This window comes from Pituophis catenifer, unplaced genomic scaffold (assembly GCF_029215685.1).
Source record: "Pituophis catenifer annectens isolate HBS135680 unplaced genomic scaffold, rPitCat1.0.hap2 SCAF_1, whole genome shotgun sequence".
NCBI classification, from domain to species: Eukaryota; Metazoa; Chordata; class Lepidosauria; order Squamata; family Colubridae; genus Pituophis; species Pituophis catenifer.
In genome coordinates this window covers 64,535,148-64,560,722 of record NW_027256881.1, presented here as the reverse complement: position 1 = coordinate 64,560,722, position 25,575 = coordinate 64,535,148, and the positions used below count along the sequence as shown (strand labels likewise).

Sequence of the window (25,575 nt, the reverse complement as noted above, 5' to 3'; positions counted from 1 at the left end):
TAACCAATTCGATCGACAGCCGAGGCTACGGTTGTCCTACACATATTCTTAGATAACCGCGAGGTCTTCCCCCACCCACCCCGATATATTTTAGGAAGCCAGAGACGCTTCGTTGTAGTTCGTTTATTTACTCCCTATCTTCCAAGTCCTTCCCTTTGAGAGGTCGCTCCTCCCTGTTTCCCGGAAACGAGGGGAATCGCTATGCATGCGTGGTCTGGCCGGGAAAATGGCGCCGCCGGAGCGTGAGGAGGTCGATAGCGACGACGATGGGGCCGACGATGAAAGTGAATTTACGCTGGAGGAGGTGCTGCGCCTCGGCGGGACTAAAGTAAGAGACAGTCACTGAGGCAATAAGGGACCGGAGTATTGTGAAAGCCCGTGTTTAGGAGGGAAGCTGAAATCCTTGGCAGAACATTTTATTCATAGCGAGGGTTTTTTTCTTATTTATTCGAAGAGTTGGTTGAGTGCTGTATATTCCCCCCCCCCCGTGACGTGACTGATCACGATAAAGTCCTTGGTGCCAGCTTGCTGGCTTCTAGGTGTGTGGAGAAAACAAATCCACAAATGCCAAAATTTGTGGCATTTTTGATCAGCATCTGGTTGGCCACTGAGAATGCATTATGAAACTAGATAGCAAGCAGGATTTTGCCAAATACAGCCAGTATCTCTGGCACCGAAGTGCATTTAAATGATAAACTTTTAACAGATGATGATGCTTGCAAAATCTTGAACATATAGTTACAGTGGTTTTGGATTGAACAATTTGGGAACAGATTACCTATGTCTTTTCTGGGGTGGCAGAAGGCTTAGGACACTTGGTTGAGCTGTTAATGTTTTGGGGTCCCCCCCCCCAAATGCAAAGTATAACTTTTCTCTTAGCATACTTTTTTTTTATTTTATTTTTTTAAATAGTTTTTATTGAATATAAATATTAAAAAAGACATACGTAACATATACACAACAAACATTTATACAACATATACACAAAAAGAATATGATTTCTTCTTAAGCATTTTTTCAGAGTGACATTCTACAATTCTACTTTTTTTTTTTTTAATTTGATTTATATGCCGCCTTCTCCGAAGACTCAGGGCGGCTTACAATGTGCTCAGCAATAGCCTTCATCCTTTTGTATATTTATACAAAGTCAGCTTATTGCCCCCACAACTGGGTCCTCAACTTGTGACTGTTTATTAAAATCCTAACCTAACACAAAAGCAAAACGCTGTCTTTCTGTCAATCTTATCAATTAGGTACAGGAAACTTTAATATTCAACAACCTTTCTAGGCTCCAACTGGTCCAGAATGCGGCTGCGCTGGTGGTTATGGGAGTGACATGGCGCTCCCATGTAACACCTCTCCTGTGCGAGCTGCACTGATTCCCGGTGGTCTTCCAGGTGCGCTTCAAGGTATTGGTTGCCATCTTTAGAGCGCTCCATGGCTTAGGACCTGGGTACCTACGCGACCACCTTCTGCCACCAGTAGCCTCTCACCGGCCAGTATGCTCCCACAGAGAGGGGCTCCTCAGGGTGCCGTCGGTCAAACAGTGTCGACTGGCGGCCCCCAGGGGGAGAGCCTTCTCTATGGGGGCACCTGCCCTTTGGAACGAGCTCCCCCCGGAGATACGGAGGATCCCGGATTTACACACTTTCCGCCATGCCCTCAAGACTTTTTTATTCGAACAAGCTGGGCTGGCCTAACTCTTTTTAATTGCTTAATTTTAATTTTAATTTGCTTTTTAAAAAAGGGGTGTTTTAATTAGTATGGGCCAAATTTGTTTAATATGTTTTAAATTGTTTTTAAATTTTATATTGTATGTGTTTTATCTTTGACTGTTCACCGCCCTGAGTCCTTTGGAAGAAGGGCGGTATATAAATCTAAATAAACCTAAACCTAAACCTAAACTTTTGTTTTGGGTTACTTGCAATATATCTTGTCACTTCCCTGTTTGATTTAATTGCTTATCACATGATTTATCAGTTGTGAATTAAAGGCACTAATATAGTTTATTGATTTTATTTTATACAGCAAGATTATATCATGCTCGCTGCTTTGAATGAATCAGAAGAGCTTGTAGATGGGGGCAAAAAAGGAGCAATTGACGATTTAAGTCAAGGTGAATTAGAGACATTTATAAATTCACTAGGCGTGAGCAAATATTCAAAAAAGTTCCTGGAAGAAGAAGAAGAAAAAGAGAAGGAAGCAGCAATAGAACCAGAGAAAAAATCTCCCCCAAGTGAAAATGCCAATCAAAAAAGAGTAAATGTAATTACGGTAGGAAAAAAAGAAAAAGAAAAAAAAGTAAGCAAAGTAAGTGTTCAGTTGAATACTGCTAAAGTGAAAAAGCCAATCCCCATTAGCAATGAAAACAGTACATCATTGCTGAGAACAAAGAAAGCAAAGGAAGAAGAAGCTTTTCAGTTTCATGTGCGACAGGCATTGCTGATAAAACCAGGGGGGAAATGGTATGATCTGGAGTATACTAATGAATTTTCTGCTGAAACTCAAAATCAAATTCTTGTATCCAGTTGCAAAGCCTTGGCTGAAAAACTTTATGAACAGGAAACAAACCTCTACAAAAACAACACAAATTTGAAGAAAGGATCATCGTCTGCGTGGATGAAGACAGTGGTATCATCAGGAACACTTGCTGATAGAATGGCTGCCATGACTCTTCTTATCCAAGATGCTCCTGTTCACTCACTTCAATTTATAGAGATCCTGGTTAATATGATCAAAAAGAAAGGCAGCAGAAGGCAGAGCTTAATGGCCTTGGATACTTTCAAAGAACTTCTCGTGTCTCATCTCTTGCCAGATACTCGAAAACTGCACACTTTCTCTCAACATCCTTTTGACAATCTGGAGAAGCTTTCAAGTGGCAACAGGGATTCAAGAGACAGGCGCTTAATATTGTGGTATTTTGAGCATCACCTGAAGCACTGGGTAGCTGAGTTTGTGCAAGTGTTAGAATCACTGACTCATGATCCCTTGATAGCAACAAAGGGTCGTGCACTATCTGCAGCCCATGAATTGCTCTGTAATAAAGTAGAGCAAGAAAAGGCTTTCCTTGTTCAGTTGGTCAATAAACTGGGAGATCCTCAGAACAAAGTAGCCACTAAAGCATCTTATCTTCTTGAGACTTTGCTTCATAAGCATCCCAATATGAAAGGAGTAGTGTGTAATGAAGTGGAGAGGCTTCTCTACAGATCAAACATTAGCCCCAAAGCACAATACTATGCCGTTTGCTTTTTGAACCAGATAGTTCTTAGCCATGAAGAAAGTGAGCTGGCTAATAAACTCACAACACTCTACTTTTGTTTTTTCCAATCTTGCATTAAGAAGAAGGATGTTGGGTCTAAAATGCTTAGTGCTCTACTGACTGGAGTGAATCGAGCATATCCTTATGCTCAGACTAGCAGTGAAAAAATAAAAGACCAAATGGATACCTTGTTTAAAGTTTTACACATTGTGAACTTCAATACTAGCATACAGGCCTTGATGTTGCTGTTTCAAGTGATGGATTCTAATCAGACTATCTCTGACCGATATTACATAGCCTTATATAAGTAAGTGCCATGCATATTTTGATTTGTCAGATATTGTTTTCTCAAATAATAATTATTACATTTTAAAATATATCTTTAAATTGTGATATTATACACAATTACACTTCAGTCACCTCTCTATACAAACTAATTACTCATATCTACTAACCTGTCTTTTTGCAGAGTTCATGCATGTGTAAACTATTTGGTTTTTAAATAATACTTTAAAAATTACAATTACAAAGATAAAAATACAAACTAAAAAAAAAGAATAGAAAGAAAGAATAGAAAAAGCAGAAAAGAAAAATACAAGTATAGTAAAGAAAAAAGAAATATGTAAAGAAATGACATCCCACTTCGTCATAAGTATTAATGATTTTAGTAATTTATCACTTCTCTTAAAATACAACAAATGATCTCTTCTTTCCACATTCCATCTCTTATCTATTAACCAATCCTTAAAGCCACCACATTTCAGTACTAATTATGAAAATCCATTAAAGGATATCAAGAGATAACAACTTATCTATTTTAACATTGATAAAATTAAACCAACTTTATATTCCTTCCTTTTATTTTTAACAGAGTTCAAATAATATCCTAGAACTTGATTTCTTTTCATATGTCAGCCCAAAAGTTCTTAATACCTGAGAAGTATTTAATAAGACATGTTTGAAAGTGATTAGAAAAGGTTGTATGCAAACCTGCAGTGTCTATAAAGGCACTGACTGTGGCTTGAGCAAAATGGAGATGTTGCTGTCTCTAGAGTTCTAATCCCACTCGAGACTGCTGTTTTGCAGTCTTCTCGAGAGGAGCAACTATATGGTGAGCAATCTCAAGTTCTCTTGTCCAGAGAGGAATTCCGATGAACTGATCTACTCTGGTTCTTCATTCCACCATATTTGCCAGCTCTGCTTTTAGCCATTTTCTCCCCTAGATGTCCCCATTTTTGAATGTTCTTAGTAATTTTTTTCATCTTCCTTCTGAAATTCTCCTGGTGGTTGAAACAAGAACCCTTATTGTAACCAGAATTTCTTCTGCCATTTAAAATTCACAGTTTAGTGATAATGTAAACCTGAAATTGCAATGAATATGGAATTCTTCATTGAGGCTTGATGATTTTTAAAAATCATTTCATAAACAAGTTGTAAGTATTAGGATTGTTCATTTTTTAATTTGTAAACACATATATAAGCATGCTTTTAACTGTAACACATTTATTCTTAAATTTAATTGAATGAAAATAATCATAGCATAGTGCTTCCAGAGATCCAACAAAAGGATGTGTCCTCCTTTTTGTCCTTCTGTCCCCTTATATCCAACAGGCATGTGCATAAAATAAAATATTGTCCAGTTTTGTGTTGGATTTTGTAACTTTGAATGGTGACTAAATGGATGGTTATAAGTCCAGTATAGTTAGCTTCTGTAAAACTCTCTTTAGGTTATCTCATTAAGCAAGGAGAGAGATAGTGGAGATAGATAATAAAATATTTGCAATGATCTAATATGAATATTTTTTGCAGGAAGTTGCTAGATCCTGGAGTAGCATTATGTGCCAAACCATCCATGTTTCTCAACCTTATCTACAAATCTTTGAAGGCTGACACAGTATTGCGACGAGTTAAAGCTTTTGTGAAACGATTACTTCAAGTCACCTGTGGACAAATGCCACCATTTGCCTGTGGGGCCCTGTATCTTGTGTCTGAACTTTTGAAAATAAAACCAGGCTTATGGGTACAGCTGCAGGATCATGTGGTATGATATGTTCCGGTTGCATGTTTTTTCTTAGCCTACCTTATCTACTAACTTAATTTTTTAAAATGCTCTTTGAAGATGCTTGTTTTACCAATTATCCTTTAGTTGAGAGGATCAACTGTTAGTGGTATATTGTGTATAATTAGAGTCAGATGGGTCTGAGGAATAATATCTTTCCCACTGAGTTGTAATAGTTGAAAAATAGGAATAGCAATGGCACTTAGACTTATATACCACTTCACAGTTCTTTACAAGCCTCTCTAAGCGGGTTGTATGCTGACTACAAAGTCAGCATATTTCCCTCAACAATCTGGGTCCTCATTTTACCGACCTCGGAAGGATGGAAGATTGAGTTAACCTTGAGCTTGGTGAGATTCGAACTGCCAAATTGCAGGCAGCTGGCAATCAGCAGAAGTAGCCTGCAGTATTGCATTCTAACCACTGTGCCACTACAACCCATCAATGATGGGTACAGTAGAACCTCTGGTCGTGAATGCTTCTGACTATGACCAAATTGGGTGACAACCAAAAATTTCGTAAATTTTTCCATCTGGTTGCGAACAAATACTTGGGTGGTGATCAAACACAGCCCTGGCAGTTTCCCCAGCTGCGACAATTTCCCCTTCCGCACCATTTTTTTGGTACAAGCATGTGCAGTCAGTCTCATGGTCACGACCAAATCGGGTTGCGACTGAAGTCATGGAATGGATTATGGTGGTGACCGGAGGTTCTACTGTACTGTAATTTATAATCTTGTGTTTTATTTTCAAGACCAAAATAAATATCAGGCCCTATGCTGGATATCATATATTTAATTTCTAAATGAAATTATTGCAGAATAATTTTAAGGATTTGTGAACTGTTTTGAAAGTCAGTTTTCTCTAGTGGTTAAGGTATTGGAGTTAGACCACAATAACTACCCTAGGGGTGAAAGTCAGTTGGATAGCTTTGAGCCAATCACTTTTTCTCAGCCCTAGGAATAAAACAGAACAAATCACATCCAAAATGCTCTGTAGAAAACTGCATAGACTTGCCATAGAAGTCAAGGTTGACTTGAATTTTTCCTCCAAAAACATCCCCTTGAAAGGTTATGACTTAAAGGTTGTTTTGTCAAAGAAATGGTATGTTAGACACAGTCAGTTTTAAAATGTATAATTGTATTAGGTCCAATTAAGTTGTCCCAAAAATTGAATCTTTACATTCGATTAACAGAAATAATTACATTTTAGGAAAAAAAGGACAGTTTCATTCTCGTTGATACTTGGGTTTCCATTACGTTTTATTAGATAATGTGCTATTGCATTGTTTTTAAAGCCCTAAATGTAATTTTGTGGACCGCTAGTTCAAAATAAATACCATAACAAAATCAATTCTGGGATTTTCAAAGTCAGTTCTGAAGATGTAGCTATTTATCTCTGTAATCTTACACATGTTTAACAGTAAAGACTACTCCAATTAAGATTGGAGATAAGACTATAAAAATGTAATGAAATATAAATTCTGTTCACTGATGTGCCTTATGTAACCGTCTGACATTTGCTTTTGCTTTTACAGTTTACAGTTTACCCTTCAAACTGCTTTTTGCTGTTTTGAAGCAACTTTCTGTCTACGTTTATAAACTATCTTGAAACTATTTCTGTGATTTTTGGAAGTTAATATCAAACTGTATTTGCTTGTTTATCTTTTAAAACAATGGTCCCCAACCTTTCTGGAGCCATGGACAAGCAATGGAGGTGGGGGGGGGGATGGTTTTGCGTGCACATTAGCTGCTTGTGCAAATGGAGCTTTGTGTGCTTGCGTGGCCTGGTTTGCAGTACGAGTCCGTGGACCAGGGTTTGGGGACCCCTGTTCTAAGAGCTATCTTGTTTTCTATATTGATCGTTCTTGCTTAAAACTGATTCTTTCTATAGGAATCAGATGATGAGGAACATTTTCATGATCTTGAAGAACAAGAAGAAAACCTTGTAGATGCAGACAAACAGATAAAAAATGAAGATATAGGACAGTCTACAAAACCCCATAACCAGGCTTCAGAGGCATCTTGGATACATCACCAGAATCTAGCAGGTAAAAATGTTTTGAAAATCTATTTGTTCAACTATCATTACAATAGGGTTTGAAGTTTTAGCAAATCGTTTTAAAATTTGCAGATTTTAATTTGAGGAACATTATTCAGAGTTTGCTTTGTTATATGAAAGAGTTAAAAGAGTCAGCAGAAGGATGTGAATACTAAAGTGAATAAGTCATTAATTTTCCCAAGAATTTTTGAAAAATAAGAATACAGAATGGGAATTGAAGTAATAGGAATTTTGTTGGGCTAAGAGTCAAATTCTTCCAAGAAGAATTATTATTTTCTTGATCAGTTGGATTCCTGCTTTATCTAAAATATCTCATTCTCTTTCTACTATCATATCATTAAAAACTATACTTGGAGTAGTAAGAGCCATTAGCTTGCCATGCTGCTCTTCACTGTCTTTTGTCATGTAAACCACATGGATTTCGGGTCCAGGACGTAAAATACACAATAGCTAAGGTGTTGGAGAAGTTGTTTATTGTAAAAAAGTCTATTTCTTGTTCTGTTCTGTTAATTAGGTATTTCTGTTAATTTATTTTGGAAAGCAATAAAAATCTCTTCTTTAACAGGTAGCAAAGGCACAGGTAGCTACGACCCATTATCCCGAAACCCTTCCTATTGTGAAGCTGATAGAACAAGCTTTTGGGAACTGAAGAAGGTACAAATTTTCAAGTATGAAAAATTAAGAGGAAAAATCTGCCTAATGTGATGATATTATATAGATATGTGTGTGTGTGTGTGTGTATAAATATATAACAACTCATTTATGCTGCTTCAGTCATTCTATTCCACCTGATGATGATATCATTAGCCATATCTCATGCTGCTTTCCCAGGCAAAGCACAAAATAAGTGAGTATCTGAGCCAAAAATGATTGCCCAGTCTTTACAGCATTGGTTACAGAGTACACAGACTCAAATCCCTCCTTACTTTCTTTTTTTTTTATTGAAAAGTTTTACAAAAAAACCCCAAGAATTTTCTCCCCCCCCATGTTCCCCCCACCCTTCCTCATCCCACCCTCCCCCCCAGACTTCCCAGAGCAAAATACAAGGTATTTCATTTAACAATCATAAACTAGATTAACCTACTTATCCTCAAAGTACTAACTCCCCCCCTGAAACCTTAACTCCACTATAGGTAACATAATACTTCTAATACTAACATTCATTCATAAGCTATTTGATATTTTCTTTTCTGATACTTATTTTGAATATAATCAATCCATCTTCTCCATTCCGATACGTATCTTTCTTGTGTATAAATCCCTCCTTACTTTCAATGTCTTGGATAAGTCATGTTTCTTACCCTAATCTTCTTCATAGGGACCTTGTGAAGCTAAAATGAGGAATGCTGTGTCTTAAGATCCAAATGAAAAGACAAGTAGAATTATAGAATTAAATAAATAATAAAATATGATTTCCTATCTTTAGGGCAGTGAGGAGAATGATTCCATTAGATATTTATACTTAGCAAACTATATATACATTTTGGGAACTCTGGAAGGTACTGTTTAGAGCAGGGGTCTCCAACCGTGGCAACTTTAAAACTTGTGGACTTCAACTCCCAGAATTCTGGGAGTTGAAGTCCACAAGTCTTAAAGTTGCCACGGTTGGAGACCCTTGGTTTAGAGGGCACAAGATGAATAGTCACTCAGGTGTGGTATTAGAAGGAATTGAAATTCTTGAGTTTGCATTTTGCTCTGATCTTTCCTATCTTTTATTCAGTTTTAGGTATGCAGGTTTGAGTATTTACTCAAGTACTCAAATAACTTTAGTACTCAAGTAGTACTAAAGACCTACGTCTTTAAAAATGTATTATACCAAAGAAATTATGGTAATAAATATTTGTACTGTGCAATTATTTTTTCCCTTTTGACTTGAATAACTCTTTGTAGTTTTAACAGTATTAGAGATTTTAACATCTTAAAATATTGAACATATAATTTCGGTCTTTCTAGCTTTCAGAACACTTCCATCCATCTGTGGCTGTTTTTGCAAAAAGAATTCTAGAGGTTAGTTGAATTTTTTATTTTCCTTTACATTTTGTCCATGAATTGTAGAGAAAGGCTACAACACAGAAAGGAAGCAAAAAACAAATGGGGGTGTAATTTGCCTACCAGTCTAGTTTAAGGTGGCCATCTTGCCAATTGATTATATTAAACATAGACATAGTTTAGACATAGACTTTGTCAACGTATTTCAACATGCAGATATTTGATTTTCATTTCAACAATGTTAACGGATAAATGTATTGATTCTATTTGTTTGGTATTTACATGTCTACTGAGTAGAACAGGAAGAGTTATTACTATCTTGTTTATTCTTTAAGAGACTGGAAGTACTGTTTTGATCCAGATAATATAGAATTACAATTTGCCCCCACAGTTTTAAGTAGTCAGTGTCATATCCTGGCAATCTTCCTGTTAATAGTTCACTTTAAGTAGATAAGACTTGTTTAGTTAATCGAATTTATATGGCTGCCTATGTCACAGGAAGGGACTAATAAAAAACAGAACATATATAAAACCATTATAAAATCATAAAAAAATAGTATTAAAATTAAAATTTCCACTGCATATTTCTTGGTGCTAACTGTAAATGTAATTTTCTCTCTCTCTCTCTGATGCAGGGTAATTACATTGAATATTCAGGTGATCCGCTACAGGATTTCACATTAATGAGGTTTTTGGATCGTTTTGTTTATAGAAATCCCAAAGCTCACAAAGGCAAAGGTATGAAGCCTTTAGTTTAGTAAAGCATCAAAGATTAAAGTTAACATGAGCAACTATTATAAGCTTGTTTGATCTCTTAACTTATTTTTGCAGAGAATACCAGTAGTGTGGTAATGCAGCCAAAGAAGAAACAGTCCATGAATGATGTGCGAAATCTGGCAGGTAAAATACCTTGCAATTATAAAGATTATCACTAGTAATTTCCTGTCATTATTATAACACTGTTGTAATGTCCACCTGTTTCAATAGAAACCATAAAACGTGTTATGTCCATTGAATATCATTCTCTGAAGTCTTCTGAATCAGAGGGTCCTATGAACAGAAATGCCTATTATACAAGGGAAGTTTTTTGGTATTTCTCCTGCAGCTCCCAAAATACTAGCTATATTTTTCTGCAGTTTTCCTCAATTCTCTAGAGCAAATTTGGACTGGGTTGAATTCAAGGGTCTTAGGGATAAAGGAGATAATTAGCAAGCACATTTGGTTTTTCCATTCCTAGAGGCTTCCATCGGATCGAAGAGATTTTCATGAATGCAAATGTAGCACTAGACTAGGAGTTACTCAATTTTCTGATATAATTAAAAATAGTAATTTTTGGGACGGCATTTCTTCTAAGACAGAGGCCCCCAATCTTTTGGGCACCAGGGACTAGTTCTGTGGCAAGAGGTTTTTCTGCGGGCTGGAGTGTGTGTGGTTTTGTATGCTGCCTGCATCCCGCAAATGGGGCTTTGTTTGTGTGGCCTGATTTCTGGCATGCTGCAGACCGGTGTCGGTCCATGGTCCAGAGGTTGGGGACCCCTGTCCTAAGGTACCACATAATTACATTTTTCTGACTAAATGGTTTAAACAAGGAAAGTAATTTAAACTTTCTTAAATATATTATATAATGAATGTTATTTGTTCTGATATTATGTATTCGTGTTTGCTTGGGGTAAAATTTCAAATTGGCAGCTAATCTGAATTAGAAGAATTGTTGAAATATTATTTGTCTTTCTAATTCCAAGAACTGATATCTTTTTGTCTAGCTTCATTCTCATGAATTTAGAGTAGCAATTAGAACTGGATACAAGAGGAGGAATAGGGATTTGTCTCTCTACCTTTCTCCTAAAAAGTTGAGTACAATATACACACCAGGCATACCTATATAATTTTAATTCAGAAGGATTTTTTTTTTTACTTGCCTTGGAATTTTATAAATAGGGCATTTTCAGTAGCATTGTGACAATGAATGTTTTTTTAAAGAGAAAAAGATCTAAAAATTTTGGAGGATTGTAAGAGGATAAATAAACTGTAGTAAATCATCTAAATCATCACTTTCTTTATTCTCTTGGGATGCTGGTACTTCATCAATGAACCCCTCCAGCAGCAGAGGGACACTAGATGGATACAACCCCCAATGAGCCTCATTAATTGAATTCTCCGTGTTATAACACTTCTTTTCGTTAAAGCTTTTGAATCAAATTAATTTATTTAAAATATGTTGAAATGATATTGATAATTTCAAATTCTGTTGTGCTTTGGGATCCAAACGGAAAGAAATCATTGTATTCAAATCTCTTATTCAGTAAATTTAGGATAGGAAATAGGAAACTTATGCAGAGAGGATACTTAAGTATCTGGGCTTAAATGTCCCAAGTTCCAGAGTTGTTGCTTCTTGTCAGCCTTATATTATTAAGAATTTAATGTGTTCATAGGTTTCTGTTGTTTATATAAATCTATTTTTATATAGAGCTAGCAGCATTAATCAGTGTAAGAGTAATCTATATGACATATGACATATTTAATATTTCTATTTCTAGTGAATAGTAAAGAATTCCTTTCACAAGACGAAAGCAAAATACCTGTAGATGAAGTATTTTTCCACAGGTAATTACATATTTTTAAAAATTATACTTTGGTATACCAGTTATCCTTTTATCCTTGACTGAGTGTGGGGAGTTTTTTTTTTTTCTTACAAGTGCATATTATCTTTAGAGCAGTGGTTCCCAACCTTTTTTTGGCCATGCCCTTCCTAAGCATCTCTAAAATCCTGATGCCGCGCCCCCCCCCCTTTCCGGGGTGACATATAATTCTTATTTTACTCAAAAAGTGAACTCTATTCACCCGGAGAAAGCCTAAAAGGCCATTAACTTGGTTTAAACAAGGTTCAAATTGCCTCCATTAAAAATCAAATTGCCCCCCCTGCCATCAGTTTCAGTAGCTGTTTTGGGAAATCTTGCTATTGATTTTTCAGCCCTGATATTCTGCTATTGAGAAGTAGAGAGCAAGCCCTCACAAAAAACCTTGCCTTGATAGCATCTTAGGATATAGTATTTTGCAATGTATTCAAAAGAGTCACTTCAACAAGAGTGCTAGCACCAGATTAGCATCCCCTTGAAGCATTAAATCAGCTATGTCGTCTGGAAAACTTTCATGGCTCCTTTAAAGACTATCTCTAGCTATTTGCATGTGCGTCAATTGACTCCCAGTAGGATGTCTAGCAAAATGAAGCCTGTTGAATCACTTATGTCAGTCAAAATCAATATTAAAGAATTAACAGTACACAAGAGAGAAGGAAAGGTAAACAACAGCAAATAAATAGAAATGATTGGCTGGAAATTGTAATAGATCAGTGAACAAATCTATCCAGACTTCTCACTTGAAGCAGAAATGACCAGGCTCAAATGATCTTACTTGGAACACATTAGGTGAACACTTTGCTTTCTGGAGAAAGCTTTGTTGCTGGGAATGGTGGAAGAAAAGAGAATCCAGCAAGGTGGATGGATTCATTCACAGTGGCAATGGGTGCATTGTTGGAAGACCTGATGGATCAGGTTAGGGACAGATTGTCATGGAGAAAACCTACCCATGTGGAAACTAACAGTTGACACTGATTTGATGGCATGTACTACTCAATTCATAATAAAACAGTAATAGGTCAAAATAATTTTTCATGTCTGTCATACTATATTACTGGGGAATGTTGAAAGGGTTCTATTTTTATCTCAAAGCAGTATATGGCAAAGTATCTTTGTTAATTGAAAGAAATGCCTTCACAGTTGGTCTAAAAAAGACCTTTCGTCTTAGCAGATAATAAGTGAAGTGTAATGGAATCTAAATGTATGGTGCAATAATTTGATAAACATATTTGCTTTTCTCAAGTGATATCAACCAATTGTGGTTTCAAATCAAAACTACCGTTATGGTAGGATTGAAAAAAATGGATGACCGGTCTTCAAAATTCCAGCCATCGCAGGAACCCCATGGTTATGTGATTATGGTCTGAGTGCTTGGGTCATGATTATGATGCCAGGGAGCCACAGTCATATGACCACTATTTGCAACCTTCCCTGCTGTCTTTTCATAAGCAAGATCAATGGGGCAGCTATCAGGGAAGGTGGTAAGTTGCTTCTTCCTGCTTAATGACCTGCACATATTGGGGTTATGATTGCATTGCTTAGCAATGGTGATCCTGTTCCTCATTGCCATTGTAACCTAAGGACTACCTGTAATGACTTTAAAATGATACAGTGTTTATAAAAGCAAAATCCTGAACTGTTTGTATTACTTGAATAGATTAGACATATCTCACCAAACTAGTTTTATGTACATGTACAATATTCTTTTGATTCTCAGGTTTTATAAAAAATTAGACTTGGACAAAGAAAAAAGGAAGCCTGTGGGAGATGATGAAAGTATAGAAGATGTGGATGATGAAGAATTTGAAAAAGCATTAGGTAAGGCTATGCATGTTGTTCTGTTCCTCCTTTCAGGTAAATAATCATAAATGATACACAGAACATTTGATTTACTTTGAATGTGGCAGTTACTATTTTACGTCAGTCTTGAAATCCTGAAAATGCTTTCATTTCCCTCCCACCTATACTAAAGAGAATTTAGTTACTTTAAGTTACTTTCTAACATTTTCTTTTTGGGTTTAATTGAAAGTAAGTCCTAGCTTGATTTTTACACATGCTCCCAATATAAGCCCTACCCCCAAAACAAGCCCTAATTAATATCCCGCCCACTCCAGAGTGCATGGGTAAAAATTAAGCTAGGGTGGGGATTGTGGGGGTGGAGCTGCCCTACTTTGGACAGTTGTAGCCTGGCCTCGCACATCCTGGTACCTGTCTTGCCAGCTCATTTCTTCTGCAGCCGGCAAGGCTGGCAAGGCTTTCCTGAAGGCCTCTGTAGCCGATAACAAAGCTCTGGATCGATCCGGAGCTCTGTTATTAGCTGCAGAGGCCTTCAGGAAAACCTTGCTGGTCGCAGAAGAAATTCCTGAAGGGCTCTGACAGCAAAAAGGAAGCCAGGGCTGATGCATGCAAGTGAGGTTAGTCAGTGGATGACATCCCCCAAAATAAGACCTGGTCCCTTTTTTGGTGGCAAAAAAATATAAGACAAAGTCTTATTTTCAGGGAAACACGGTAGCTGCTATTTTCCTTCTGTGATTCTCTACAATAAATTATAATAAATCAAACATTAAAAATTTAAATATTTTAATTTTGACATTACAATATTGTACTTCTGAACCTAATTTCTTTCTTTCAGATTCATTTGAACAAGACAATTATTTTGGGAATGTTGAGAGTGATCTTAATTTTGCTGGGTAAGATTTTTAAAATTCTGTATATAAATTCTAAAGATAACATTAATAACTGGCTTAAACTAGCACTAAGAACTGATTGTACAATATATAGTGCATTGATGTCTCAGGACTTAAAAAACCACTCCGTTAATATTACCTTATTTTTTGCACTATAAGACGCACCGGACCATAAGACACACATTAGCTTTAGAGGAGGAAAACAAGAAAAAAAAATTCTGCCTCTGCCTACCAACATCCATCCGGTATTCATCCTTGCAGCCTGGTCAGCTTCAGCACGTTATCTCAGCCCCAACACATGGCTTGTCAGGGCTCTGCTCCATTGCGCCCACCACCGGTCAACTGAGCTATCTGCTGCTGCTGCCGGGAAACACTGAAGCTTTCGCTGCTGAGCAGATGATTGGCGGTTGGATCGACCTCCAGGAATACCACCGATCAGCTGTTCTAGGTGGCAGGGATCGCCGCTGCCATTTGGCGGTATTCCGGGTGGCCAATCCAACCACCGATCAGCTGCTCGGCAGCAAAGGCCTCAGTGTTCTCCGGTGGCGATGAAAGCGGTGACAGGTGGTGGTGGCGAATGCCGCTTCCTTCTGCCACAATATTCGCTCTATAAGATGCACAGACATTTCCATCCACTTTTTTGGGGGGGAAAGTGCGTCTCATAGTGCGAAAAATATGGGATATCACTGAATGGTATTTAGAATAGCTCTTCACTCTTGAAATGTTATTACCAATCATCCAAATTACTGTGAAATTAATGTAATTTTATGCAGAACATAACCATAGAGCATGCTTGTTTTCTTTTAGTTATTTTCTAGGCTTTTGGCTTGAGCAAAAATGAGACAGCTCTGAGAATTATCTCTACTTTAGAAAGATCTAAATATACCTTAGTGATTTACCTGATGTAATATCAAAAAAAATTCTTAACCTTTTGCAGTTTTTGAATTGTTTTGTTTAGAAAGGATAAAATGTTTTTTAAACTAATACTTGTCTTCTGAAGTGTATGTCTTATGTCCTCAGTCAGCTTGTCCTTGAGGTCGAGAAGAAACCTGTAATGTAATGTAAATGTAAATGTCTCAGATCTACATTTTAAAATGTACTTCTGTTCCATGTATGAAAATAATTTTGATAATGTGTGTATGGAAATAAATTAATCCCCTTTTTCAGTTCTTTTTCCCAACATTTCATGTAGATTAGAATTCCTTTTTCATCTAGAAATACTGACAGTAATATAGAGTGCTTGGGCTTGAAATAAGGAGTATATAAGAAACAGTTGACGCAGAGCATTTACCTTCTTGGCATTCATTACAAAGTAAAACTTTGTGTCAACTGTTTTTTGTATATCCTTTCTATTTCAAGCCCTATTAAACGAAAATAAGCAAATGGAAAACCAGTAGAATAAGCAATGGATCATTTTTATTTGTATCATCTCCCTTCCCCATTCAACATATTTGGAGTTTAGTGTTTCCATTATTGAATAGTTGAGATCACTTTTTTCTTATTGGCCAAGAAGACAGAAACCGGGAGAGCCATTGATGCTTCAGTGTATGTTTTTGTTCCCATTGGTTCAAGTTTCGTATGCTATGAAATGTTAGCGTTACAGGAGAACAGGATTTGGGATGGAAAGCTGATCAGCATTCTTGGATTATATAAAGAGATTTAGAAGATCAAATTTAACTGTTATGCAGTTTTGTGAAAGTATCTGCATCAAACCACATTTATGGTGCAATCCTATATGTCTAAATTTATGCACATTTATAGCTAGTTCCCAGTGAAAAGTTCCTTTTATCAAGTGCTCCAGCTTTGGATCAGAGTTCTAGCAGCTGGCTGGGTGACTTTGGAACAGTCATTCTCTCTCAGCCCAAATCACCTCACAGGGTTGTTGTGGGGAAAATAGGAAGAGGAAGAATTAGGCATGTTCGCTGCCTTGAGTTATTTAAAAAACAACAAAGGCAGGATATAAAATAATTATGGGGTGTTGAAATATCACTCTTGGTTTCAGATATTGCTATTTTTGATGCAGATTTTTATCTTTTTCCTTTTGCATAAAGTTTGGTTAATTTGTTCAATATAAAGTAATGTAGCATTGATGGCTGTGGTTTTTCAGAATTTCCTTAATTGAGCCATCAGCTTAAGTGCAGGTGATAAATTCTAATTTGATTAGCATTCATAAAGTTACAATACATATTAACAACAATTATATATACTGTTCTAGTCAAAAACCCTGGGAGATATACAAAGAATATAATCTGGGCTATCTCAAAATAAAGCACCACAATCATAAATAAGATACTCTTTCTCCACCAAGTATCAAATCCACAAAGGCCTATTTAAAAAGGAAGATAAGAATTGTGAGAAAACGTATATAGAAAGATATGTATTTAAAGTTTATTCCCATCATTTTTAGTAATATAAAAGTCAAAAAGAAAAAGAAGAGAAATTCAAATGACGAAACAGAATCAGAAGACTCTGAGGAAGACAATTTTGAGGACCTTGATGATGAGGAAGTCTCTCTGAGTAGTATGGATGAAGACTTTGGAGAAGATATTGATGAAGAGGGAGGGACTTTCATGGATGTGTCAGACGACGATAACACTCCAGGTAAACAATGGTTCCCATAGTCCTAAAACTTTTTACTCTTGCTAAAACAGTTAAACCATATAGATAAATTGTTCTAATTTTAAAAGTTATGCTGTAGAAATCCCTGTGGTTACTCAGAGATCTATGAAATCTTGAGTTGTTCCAATATTTGTAATATGCAAGTGTTTCCAAGTGGACATCAAAATTTCATGCTGTAATTTTCAATTTTATTATGTAATAAAGTTTTACTAGCTTCTTTTTGTTAACAGATGAAAATAATGACACTGCAATCACACCTGGCAGTAAGAATGGCAAAAGAAAAAAAGAAATGGATTTTGCTGGATCAGTTAAAGGTAATATAGGTAAAAGTAATACTTTTAAGACTTGACAAATAAGAAGCATGAGAAATTCATGTTTCTGTCAAAATACCAAGGGATTAGCACAAGTTACCAGAATTATTTTCTTTCCAGTGCACAATCACAAGCAGTTTTAGACTGCATCAGGGATTTATATTAGTGACATTTGGAAGGTAATAAGGGATTTAATTTTATTTATGAAGTCTTTAAATGAAAGTAATTCCAAATTTTGCACTGCAATATAATTTCATTGAACCCCACATTCATTTTGTTAAAATGAATGTTGTTTCTAATTCCATTATAAAACAATTTACCAATCAATCCAGTTTTTATATCTGAGGAGTGGCTAATGTAACATCAACTTTCTAAAAAGTAAGAATTTCGGTGAGGGAGAAACATGGAAATTTATAATCTATTGTTAAATTTATTCCTTCTAAACCAGTGGAAAGTGGTAGGTTCTGTAAATGAGGATGTTACTGAGTTAAGAAACTGGATCTGTTCATTGTATAATATTTCTATCCAATTCTGATCTGAGGATTTTTCTAGTTCTCTCCAGCCTCGATTGATTCTTTGGCCACCGCTTTGTTATACCAACAGCAATGAATGGTTGCTTTATGTAAAACTGCAGAAGCAATTGCTGAATGCTCTTTTTCTTTAAGGGTCAAAGAGAAAAAGAAAACTCAAAGATACTGGTGTTGCTGCTGCTGCAGAAGAAGTAGGTGTATTAATTTTAGTATCTGTTAAATGGTGTTTGATTTGAAGGCATTCAGAGATCTAATTGTGTTGCATTTCTTTTAAAGTTTGGTCACTTGCTGGATGAAAATATTGGGTCCAAGTTCGACAATATTGGAATGAATGCAATGGCCAACAAGGATAATGCAAGTAAGTAACTAGTATATGAACATCTTTGACATCCCACCTCAACAGGGTGTACCTACTGTAAACATTCTTACTGATCAGAGCCATTATTGTTGGATTGGTTTGATATTATTGTTGACTCCTGACAACTGCTAGGAGTAATCCCTATAGTGTTTATTAGGACTAAGGAAAGTGGATGGAAGTACTTAATGTAGTTGCTAACTGCTTGGTAGTGTCTCGTCACTTATACTTACTGAGTTTTTATTTTTTGTAAGATGCCTAGAGTCACTGAAAGTGAGTGGGCAACCATATAAATTTTCTAAAAAAAAAAAAAAAGATAACTTTTGTGAAAAGGCTTTTAAGCATTGTGCTGTTGAGAGGCTTCCATTTATCATGTTAAATAGAATTTTAATGAATCTGCTACTGCCAGTCCTTTTATGCCTGATTCTTTATTATGCTTAATCTTTTACTTAGCATATAAAATACTTCTTTAGAAGTGCTGGTTAGATGAAACATACATAGAAATATACAAGGATTGGTATCCTGCTCTTTATTCCACTGGGAGCCTTGGCTAGATTTCTTTAGCTTCCAAAATAAGGTCAAACCTATATTCAGTCTGTAGTATTTCTATATAGAGATAGAATGTAAAAAGTTTACTTTATAAAATTATTCAGACACAGGGTGGATTTGATTTAAATCGAGTTGATTTAAATCACAATTTAAATCATGATTTAAATCACTAGTAAAAAGGCTTGATTTAAATCAACTCGATTTAAATCATAATTTTTAAAGAGCAACTGTCATCTCTGCTACTCCTTTGACCCACTGTTGACTCACCGATAGTCCCAGTGTTGCAGAATATACAGCCTCATGCTACATAACTAAGCTCCATTTCATGCTGAATAAACTAAATTATTTATGTATCTTAAATAGAAAACTATCTTACGATAGATTTTTACCCCAAAAGTTTTTTATTAAAATAAATTCGATAAAAATCAAAAAAATCCGATTTAAATAAAAAAAATCCGATTTAAATAAAAAAAAATCTGTTTTTTTTATTTTTTTAAAAAAAAATCATTGATTTTTATCCACCCTGTTCACACATGAAAAAGCAATTGCCTCAAAGCATAACTGCTGAGACCTCTATTACTGTTTTTTAAATATACTGAGCTGCTTACTTTAGATATATTTTGAAAAGACACAAAATATGTGGAAATGTGCAGTAATAAGATTGAAGAGCCTGCTGAAAAACAAACAAAACAAAAATGGAGCCTTTTAAAATACCTTTTACATGCTTTTTTTTAATGAAAAAATGCAACCAGAGTATTTGTGGTTTGATCTTTTGAATGTCTTGCCTTACAAATACTTTGCATCCAAATAGAAAACTCTGCTTTCAAATTTAAAGAGTGTACTTATTCCATTGATTTATCTAATTTATTCACTGTCTTCCTCTGTTAGATCTCAAACAGCTCAAGTGGGAGGCAGAACGCGACAAGTGGATTCACAATAAAGACGTGAAAAGCATCATCAGGCAGAAAAAGAAGTTCAGGCACAAACCACTGAAAAACAAACAAAAATACAAGCGAAAAAAATAAATGTAAATTCTTTTGATATTGACTACCACCAAATTGTTTCTACTTACTTTTAGGGTTTTTTTGTAAGCCATTTCTCTTCATCCAATTCTTTGAGCCCATAAATACCAGCCCACTCATTACTCTTGTAATAAACTGTGAAAATAAGAAAATGCCTTAAACTTGGTTGAATTAAGAGGGAATTTTGAAGATATGATATTGAGTATATTTTTATTCTAATTTTCAGAGGGAAGTCCTGCAGAATGATGTCTGTACCAAAGAACTATATTTTTTTAAAAATGACTTGTTTCATGGACAGAAAGAATTACACTTGATAATTATTAACCAAACATACCTTCCAAAACAGATGGACACCTTCGCTTCATTTTATGTCTGAAATCTGGGGCAAAAGCAATTTCTGTTAGTGACAAAGTACTACAGCAGACTTTAAAACAGTAGTTGTACAGCATATACATTTTTTTACATTATCCTAATCTTTCGGAATTCACTACGTATGAAATGGTAGTTTGTAAAAGAGACAGAGCAAAATGTCTCCTTATATTTTCAGAAACTTTGAAGTTAATATCCAAAGAATACTTGGGAAACTCAACTATTGTGAAATAAGACAGAAATATCATGTTTCATTAATTTTTAAAAAATGGAAGGAGTAAGAATAAAGGCCTCAATGATACAGCGAGATTCTCAAAGATCTGCACTGGAATTAGTAATATTTAATGCAGGGGTGGGCAAATGTGGCCCTTTTACAACCTGTGGAATTCTGGGAGTTGATTTAATGCATTCATAAAGGAACTTAGACTCTGGTAGCAATGAATAAGTTGATGCAATTTTTCTGATTAGAACAAAATGGGATAATGAAGACCTTTAAAATCTGGAACAATGAGCATTAAAATACAGTTTAGTCTAAGCAAGTGTAGAGTTACGGACATTTAGAAAAAAATAATATTAATTGCAAATATGCTAGAAGGATCTAAACTAGTGTTGATTATCCTTTAGAGCAAGGGTCCTCCATCCCTGGGCTGTGGTCCCCTACTGAGCTGTGAGTCATTTGGATCCGGGCCATGGAAGAGGGTTTTAAGATGTATGTGCATGGATCCCTACTTGAGCAAGCAGCAGGCGATCAGATGGACTCTATTTGCACGAGTGATGGGTGCATTTGCCAGCCATTCGCACAGAACCATCCCCGCTCCCTCACCCCTGCTTGCAGACAAGCAAAGCCAGAAAGGGAGCTCTGCTTTAGGGGATTTTGGAAATATGATGAATAGTTTGACAAAAGCATCTCCTTATGAATAAAAGAACAGAGGAAACTAATGTAAAAATAAGTAATCTCTTAATACAAATCTATTTTGATATCTGAAATGTGGATATAGCTCTCGTCATCACACCTCAAAGATAATAGTATGCTGGGAAAGGTGGAAGGAAAGAGAAGAAGAGGACAACTAGCAGATTCAGTTACAGTAGCAATGAGTGCCATTGGGAGACGTGAAAGAAAAGGTTATAGAAAGATCATCACAGAACATATCTATACAGTCGCTAGGAGTTGAAAATGCCTTGGCTGCACATAAGCAAATCTAATGATAGTGAAAGTGCAGAAAATGTGGACTCTGAAGATTACAATATTTATGAATTAGTCAGATTATTTAATAAGGATGTATAGAAAAGGTGTTTTCCCATTGTAGATCTAGCATGAACATACTTATCTATAATGTATCTATTGCCACAACGTTCAAGAAGCCATACCTTTTCCTGGTCTTACTCAATAACACTAGGGAAACCCAGAAAAAAAAATAGCACATGGTTTCCTTATGGTGTGACTGACAATACAGTAAAGTGTACCAATACCCGATCCAAAAACTTTTTCCCATTTCAGATACGACTGCCCACATCAATGAAGTTACTTGACATAAAGTTGTATCAGATTCTTACCTTCACTCGAGTTCATCTTGTAATACAAAGTATATACTCCCAGAACTCCAATAACTTCCAAAATTAGAATTTTTTTGAAGAGCCTGACAGAAGTTAGGGGTTTCATTGTTCAGCCAATCCCAAATCCTAGTGATAGAAGCGAATAGCGGTTATTGGTGACATTTCAGTAGTGACTTTAAAATTAAAAGAACAAGAAACGAAAATTTTACACAAAGAAGCTGAAAGGGACAGAACTAAAGATGTATGTTTTCCAAAGTCTCAGTCTGTTAAATCACTGCTGAGGTACTGGATGTTCCAATGATTTTCATTTTGAATCAAATAGTTTACTTTCAACATTCACTCAACATGCATGGCAAGAATGGAATGTCACTTAAGAATGTGTGATTTCTCTTTGTTAATACCGTTTCTCTGAAAATAAGACATCCCCTGATAATAATCCCAATCGGGATTTTGAGTGCATGCGCTAAAATAAGCCTCCCCCTGAAAATAAGCCCTCCCCAAAAATATTTAAATGCAGAGCTGGAAATCAGGTAAGATGGCAAGAGGAGCCCCATCTTCCTCCACGCACCCCAAAATAATAAGACCTCCCCGAAAATAAGGCCAAGCACTTATTTTGGGGTTCAAAAAATATAAGACGGTCTTATTTTGGGGGAAACACGGTATATTGTGTAAACATGTAAAATGTTCAGAATGATGTGAATGTACACATGGTTTTCATGGACATGACTATTGGCGTTGAGGATCTGAATGGAAATGAGAGTTGGATGCAGTGGAAATAGGGTCATTAAGGGCAATAAGAGGCAATGGATGATGAAGGTGAATACTAAAGTGAGTGATAAATACAATAATATATTTATTTGGTAATATATTTGACTGATAAATCACAAAATATGTATAAGGATGAGTGAATGGGCTAAGGAAATAAAAAAACTGGGTGCATGGAATTGAGTTCCCAAGAGAAAGGTGAGTAATTTAAAGCAATGATCCCCAACCTTTGCAGCTTAGTGGCCTGGGAGGGGGAGGAAATTGGGTTGTAGGAGTGTCGGGTTGGTGAACACGTGGGTGCACAGCTGAACTTGTGTGAGTGGTGGGCTGATGTGCATACACGCAGCTCGACTGCAAGTTGAGCTGTGCACGCATGCCTGTGCTGGCCCGCTGTGCACAAGTTGAGCATGTGCACACATGCTGTCCTGCCTTTCGTGCGGCATGATTCTGAATAGGCCTTGGCTCGGTATTGGGCCACAGCCTGGGGATTGGGGACCCCTGGTTTAAAAGATAAGGCAATATAAGAATGTATGGTTGGTGGAAGAAAAGTTTTCCAAGTGAACAGTTAAATTAAGAGGACTAATTTAAGAATTATAATACCTCTATTCAAGTATAGTTGAATTAATTCTGTAGTTCTGAAAGAGCCCTCAGTCTGCAAAATACACGGATTAAATTTTGAAATGAATCTGACCTCACCTGAATCCTAAGAATAGTGCAATGTAGTAGTTAATGCACTGAATGCCATTGGCCAGACCATGTTCTAGTCAATTCTCAGTCACACATACTCAACGATTGAGTTGGACATGACTTTCTCATGCTATTGTGAAGAAAAATGAGATGAGGGAGTGCTTATGTCCTACCTTCAGATTCTGAAGGGAGGACAATAAATTTTTATTATGGTCATGGACCAGTATTACAAATAAGAGCATTAAAAGCAACAATAATAAAAAACAAAAAACAATGTATTACGATTAGTGAATTATCAGTAGGCAGTTACCATATGCCTAATTTTGCATACAGTATAACAAAATCTGGCCACATTCAGGGAAGCTGCTTCATGCTGATCTGATAATAGTACTTGTACATAAAAGAGATCAGTATTTCTTGGTATTTTATTTGGTGACGTGTATAATATAGCCAGACATGAGCTATAGTTTCAATGGCCCCTTGTCCACAGGGACACAATCTCAACTTATATGGTATTTTTTTTTGTATCAGCCCTCCAAACTGCTGTAGGAAGTGCATTGCAATGCACTAAGGTTAATGCCCTTTAGATTTTTGGGACAACTATTCTATAAAAGTATCTCACTGCTTTAAAAGGGGAAGGTAGATTACTAAAAAAAACATTCTTGGAAAGAGCAGTCTGATCTGATCTTTGATATGTAATTTGAGTGCACTAAGTACACACTCATACCCCAAAGCAGGATACGAATCTATTAAAGAAACATTAAAAGTATAAATATAAACGCTAACATTGCTCACCAAAATTTGCTCTAAAACACTTGCCAAGGCTTTTGCTGATGATGACTTCCATTTTATCATACTGACAGTGGGGTGAAATCATATGACTGCTGTGGTAACAGGTATTGAATTGATCAGCATGCTGGGTGGGGAATTCTGGGATCTGAAATCCACACATCTTAAAAGTTGCCAATTTTGAAAAACACTTAGGTTAGTCCATCCAAAACACATTTGGTGCTACGGAGAACTGCTATTTGCTCTCCAAAATTAGCCCTTCCTCCTGACTCAGAGGCAGATAACTCCTCGTTCTAGCTTCAGGTGAAACTCGGACTTTCTATGGGTCCCGTCAATGTAGAGCTGGTAAGTTTCCCCGCAAAAAAACATGCTGCTACTTTTCTCTTAGGACGAAATACGCAAGCAGCAATTACCATTGATAGTGCCCAGACACTCACAATCCAAACGTCCTCTGCGGTAAGAGAAGCTTCCGGTCATCCTTCCATGCCTCTTTCCTTCTTACCTCCGAGGGAGGAGCTAAGCCTGTGCGCGCAGGCGTAAAATGTTTTTCGCGTCTGGAGGAGCTTAGCTACTACTTTCCATTCTGCGCATGTGCAAAGGTGACCTCGTCGAGTTTACGCAATTTACTTGAATCCCGCAAATAACGCCTTTTGTTTTTCGTTCCCGCGGCGGTTTATAGAAGCAATAAACCGGCAGAGCAGAGTACGCCCTCTGTCGGCGTCTTTCGGAATGAGCCTCGCCGTACAGTAACAATGACTTTTGATCAGTTCGAATAAAAATCCGTCACGCAGGAGCGATGCTAAAAGACGCTCGGGGAATTTGCGAGTGGTACTTCGTCTCTTATTCCTGGGGCTCGAACTACCTGCTGCAGGTGCAGCTCTGCATGCTGCAGCATTTGTAAAACATCATAATGGCTCCCTTATATAGAGTTATGTGGTGGAAACTGAAAATAATCTTATTGCACTTTGCCCAACACTGTAAAAATTAGGATGGCTACACAGAAAAGGTGCTTTGTACCTATAATTTGGGAGGATCTGGTATGGCTACCATGTTACTTTTCAAAGTTCTTGATTATGGTATGTAGGAAGTTAGCACCCACCCCTTTTAAGTATAAGAAATTAAACTGTAACATCCTTGGCTGCCAAGGATGAATCTATTTCTGGTTATATGGTGTTTGTAACTCTGATTAGCCATCAAGAGTCACTACAATAAAACGGGTGGCCATATACATTGCAATAAATTTAATGTTGATTGGAGACGCTTTTTAAGCCATTTAGAGTCTCTCTCTCTCTCTCTCTCTCTCTCTCTCTCTCTCTCTCTCTCTCTCTCTCTCTC

The 25,575-nt window shown here is 36.5% G+C and overlaps 2 protein-coding genes across 5 annotated transcripts; one reads left to right on the top strand and one right to left on the bottom strand.

Moving 5' to 3' along the window:
• Positions 1-167: 167 nt before the first annotated feature.
• Positions 168-20,762, top strand: CEBPZ (CCAAT enhancer binding protein zeta). Of its 2 annotated transcripts, XM_070932517.1 has the most exons (17): positions 168-328; positions 2,029-3,566; positions 5,069-5,300; positions 7,211-7,367; positions 7,944-8,032; positions 9,332-9,385; positions 10,003-10,105; positions 10,199-10,267; positions 11,905-11,971; positions 13,721-13,821; positions 14,636-14,693; positions 17,098-17,291; positions 17,540-17,623; positions 18,286-18,341; positions 18,427-18,508; positions 19,943-20,081; positions 20,303-20,762. In XM_070932517.1, exons 1-16 carry the CDS (start codon positions 206-208, stop codon positions 20,077-20,079), a joined length of 3,144 nt encoding a protein of 1,047 aa, XP_070788618.1. In that variant the 5' UTR covers positions 168-205; the 3' UTR covers positions 20,080-20,081; positions 20,303-20,762. The 2 variants fall into 2 exon arrangements, with proteins under 2 accessions (XP_070788618.1, XP_070788617.1); XM_070932516.1 differs by lacking the exon at positions 20,303-20,762 and having other exon boundaries at positions 19,943-20,101.
• On the bottom strand, positions 14,669-24,753 carry CEBPZOS (CEBPZ opposite strand). Of its 3 annotated transcripts, none has more exons than XM_070932519.1 (5): positions 24,654-24,750; positions 22,000-22,125; positions 20,411-20,455; positions 20,127-20,211; positions 14,669-15,739 (listed from the first exon to the last, which is right to left on the bottom strand). In XM_070932519.1, exons 2-4 carry the CDS (start codon positions 22,103-22,105, stop codon positions 20,129-20,131), a joined length of 234 nt encoding a protein of 77 aa, XP_070788620.1. In that variant the 5' UTR covers positions 22,106-22,125; positions 24,654-24,750; the 3' UTR covers positions 14,669-15,739; positions 20,127-20,128. The 3 variants fall into 3 exon arrangements, with proteins under 3 accessions (XP_070788620.1, XP_070788621.1, XP_070788619.1); XM_070932520.1 differs by lacking the exon at positions 14,669-15,739 and adding an exon at positions 19,766-20,043 and having other exon boundaries at positions 24,678-24,753; XM_070932518.1 differs by lacking the exon at positions 14,669-15,739 and adding an exon at positions 19,766-20,043.
• Positions 24,754-25,575: the final 822 nt, after the last annotated feature.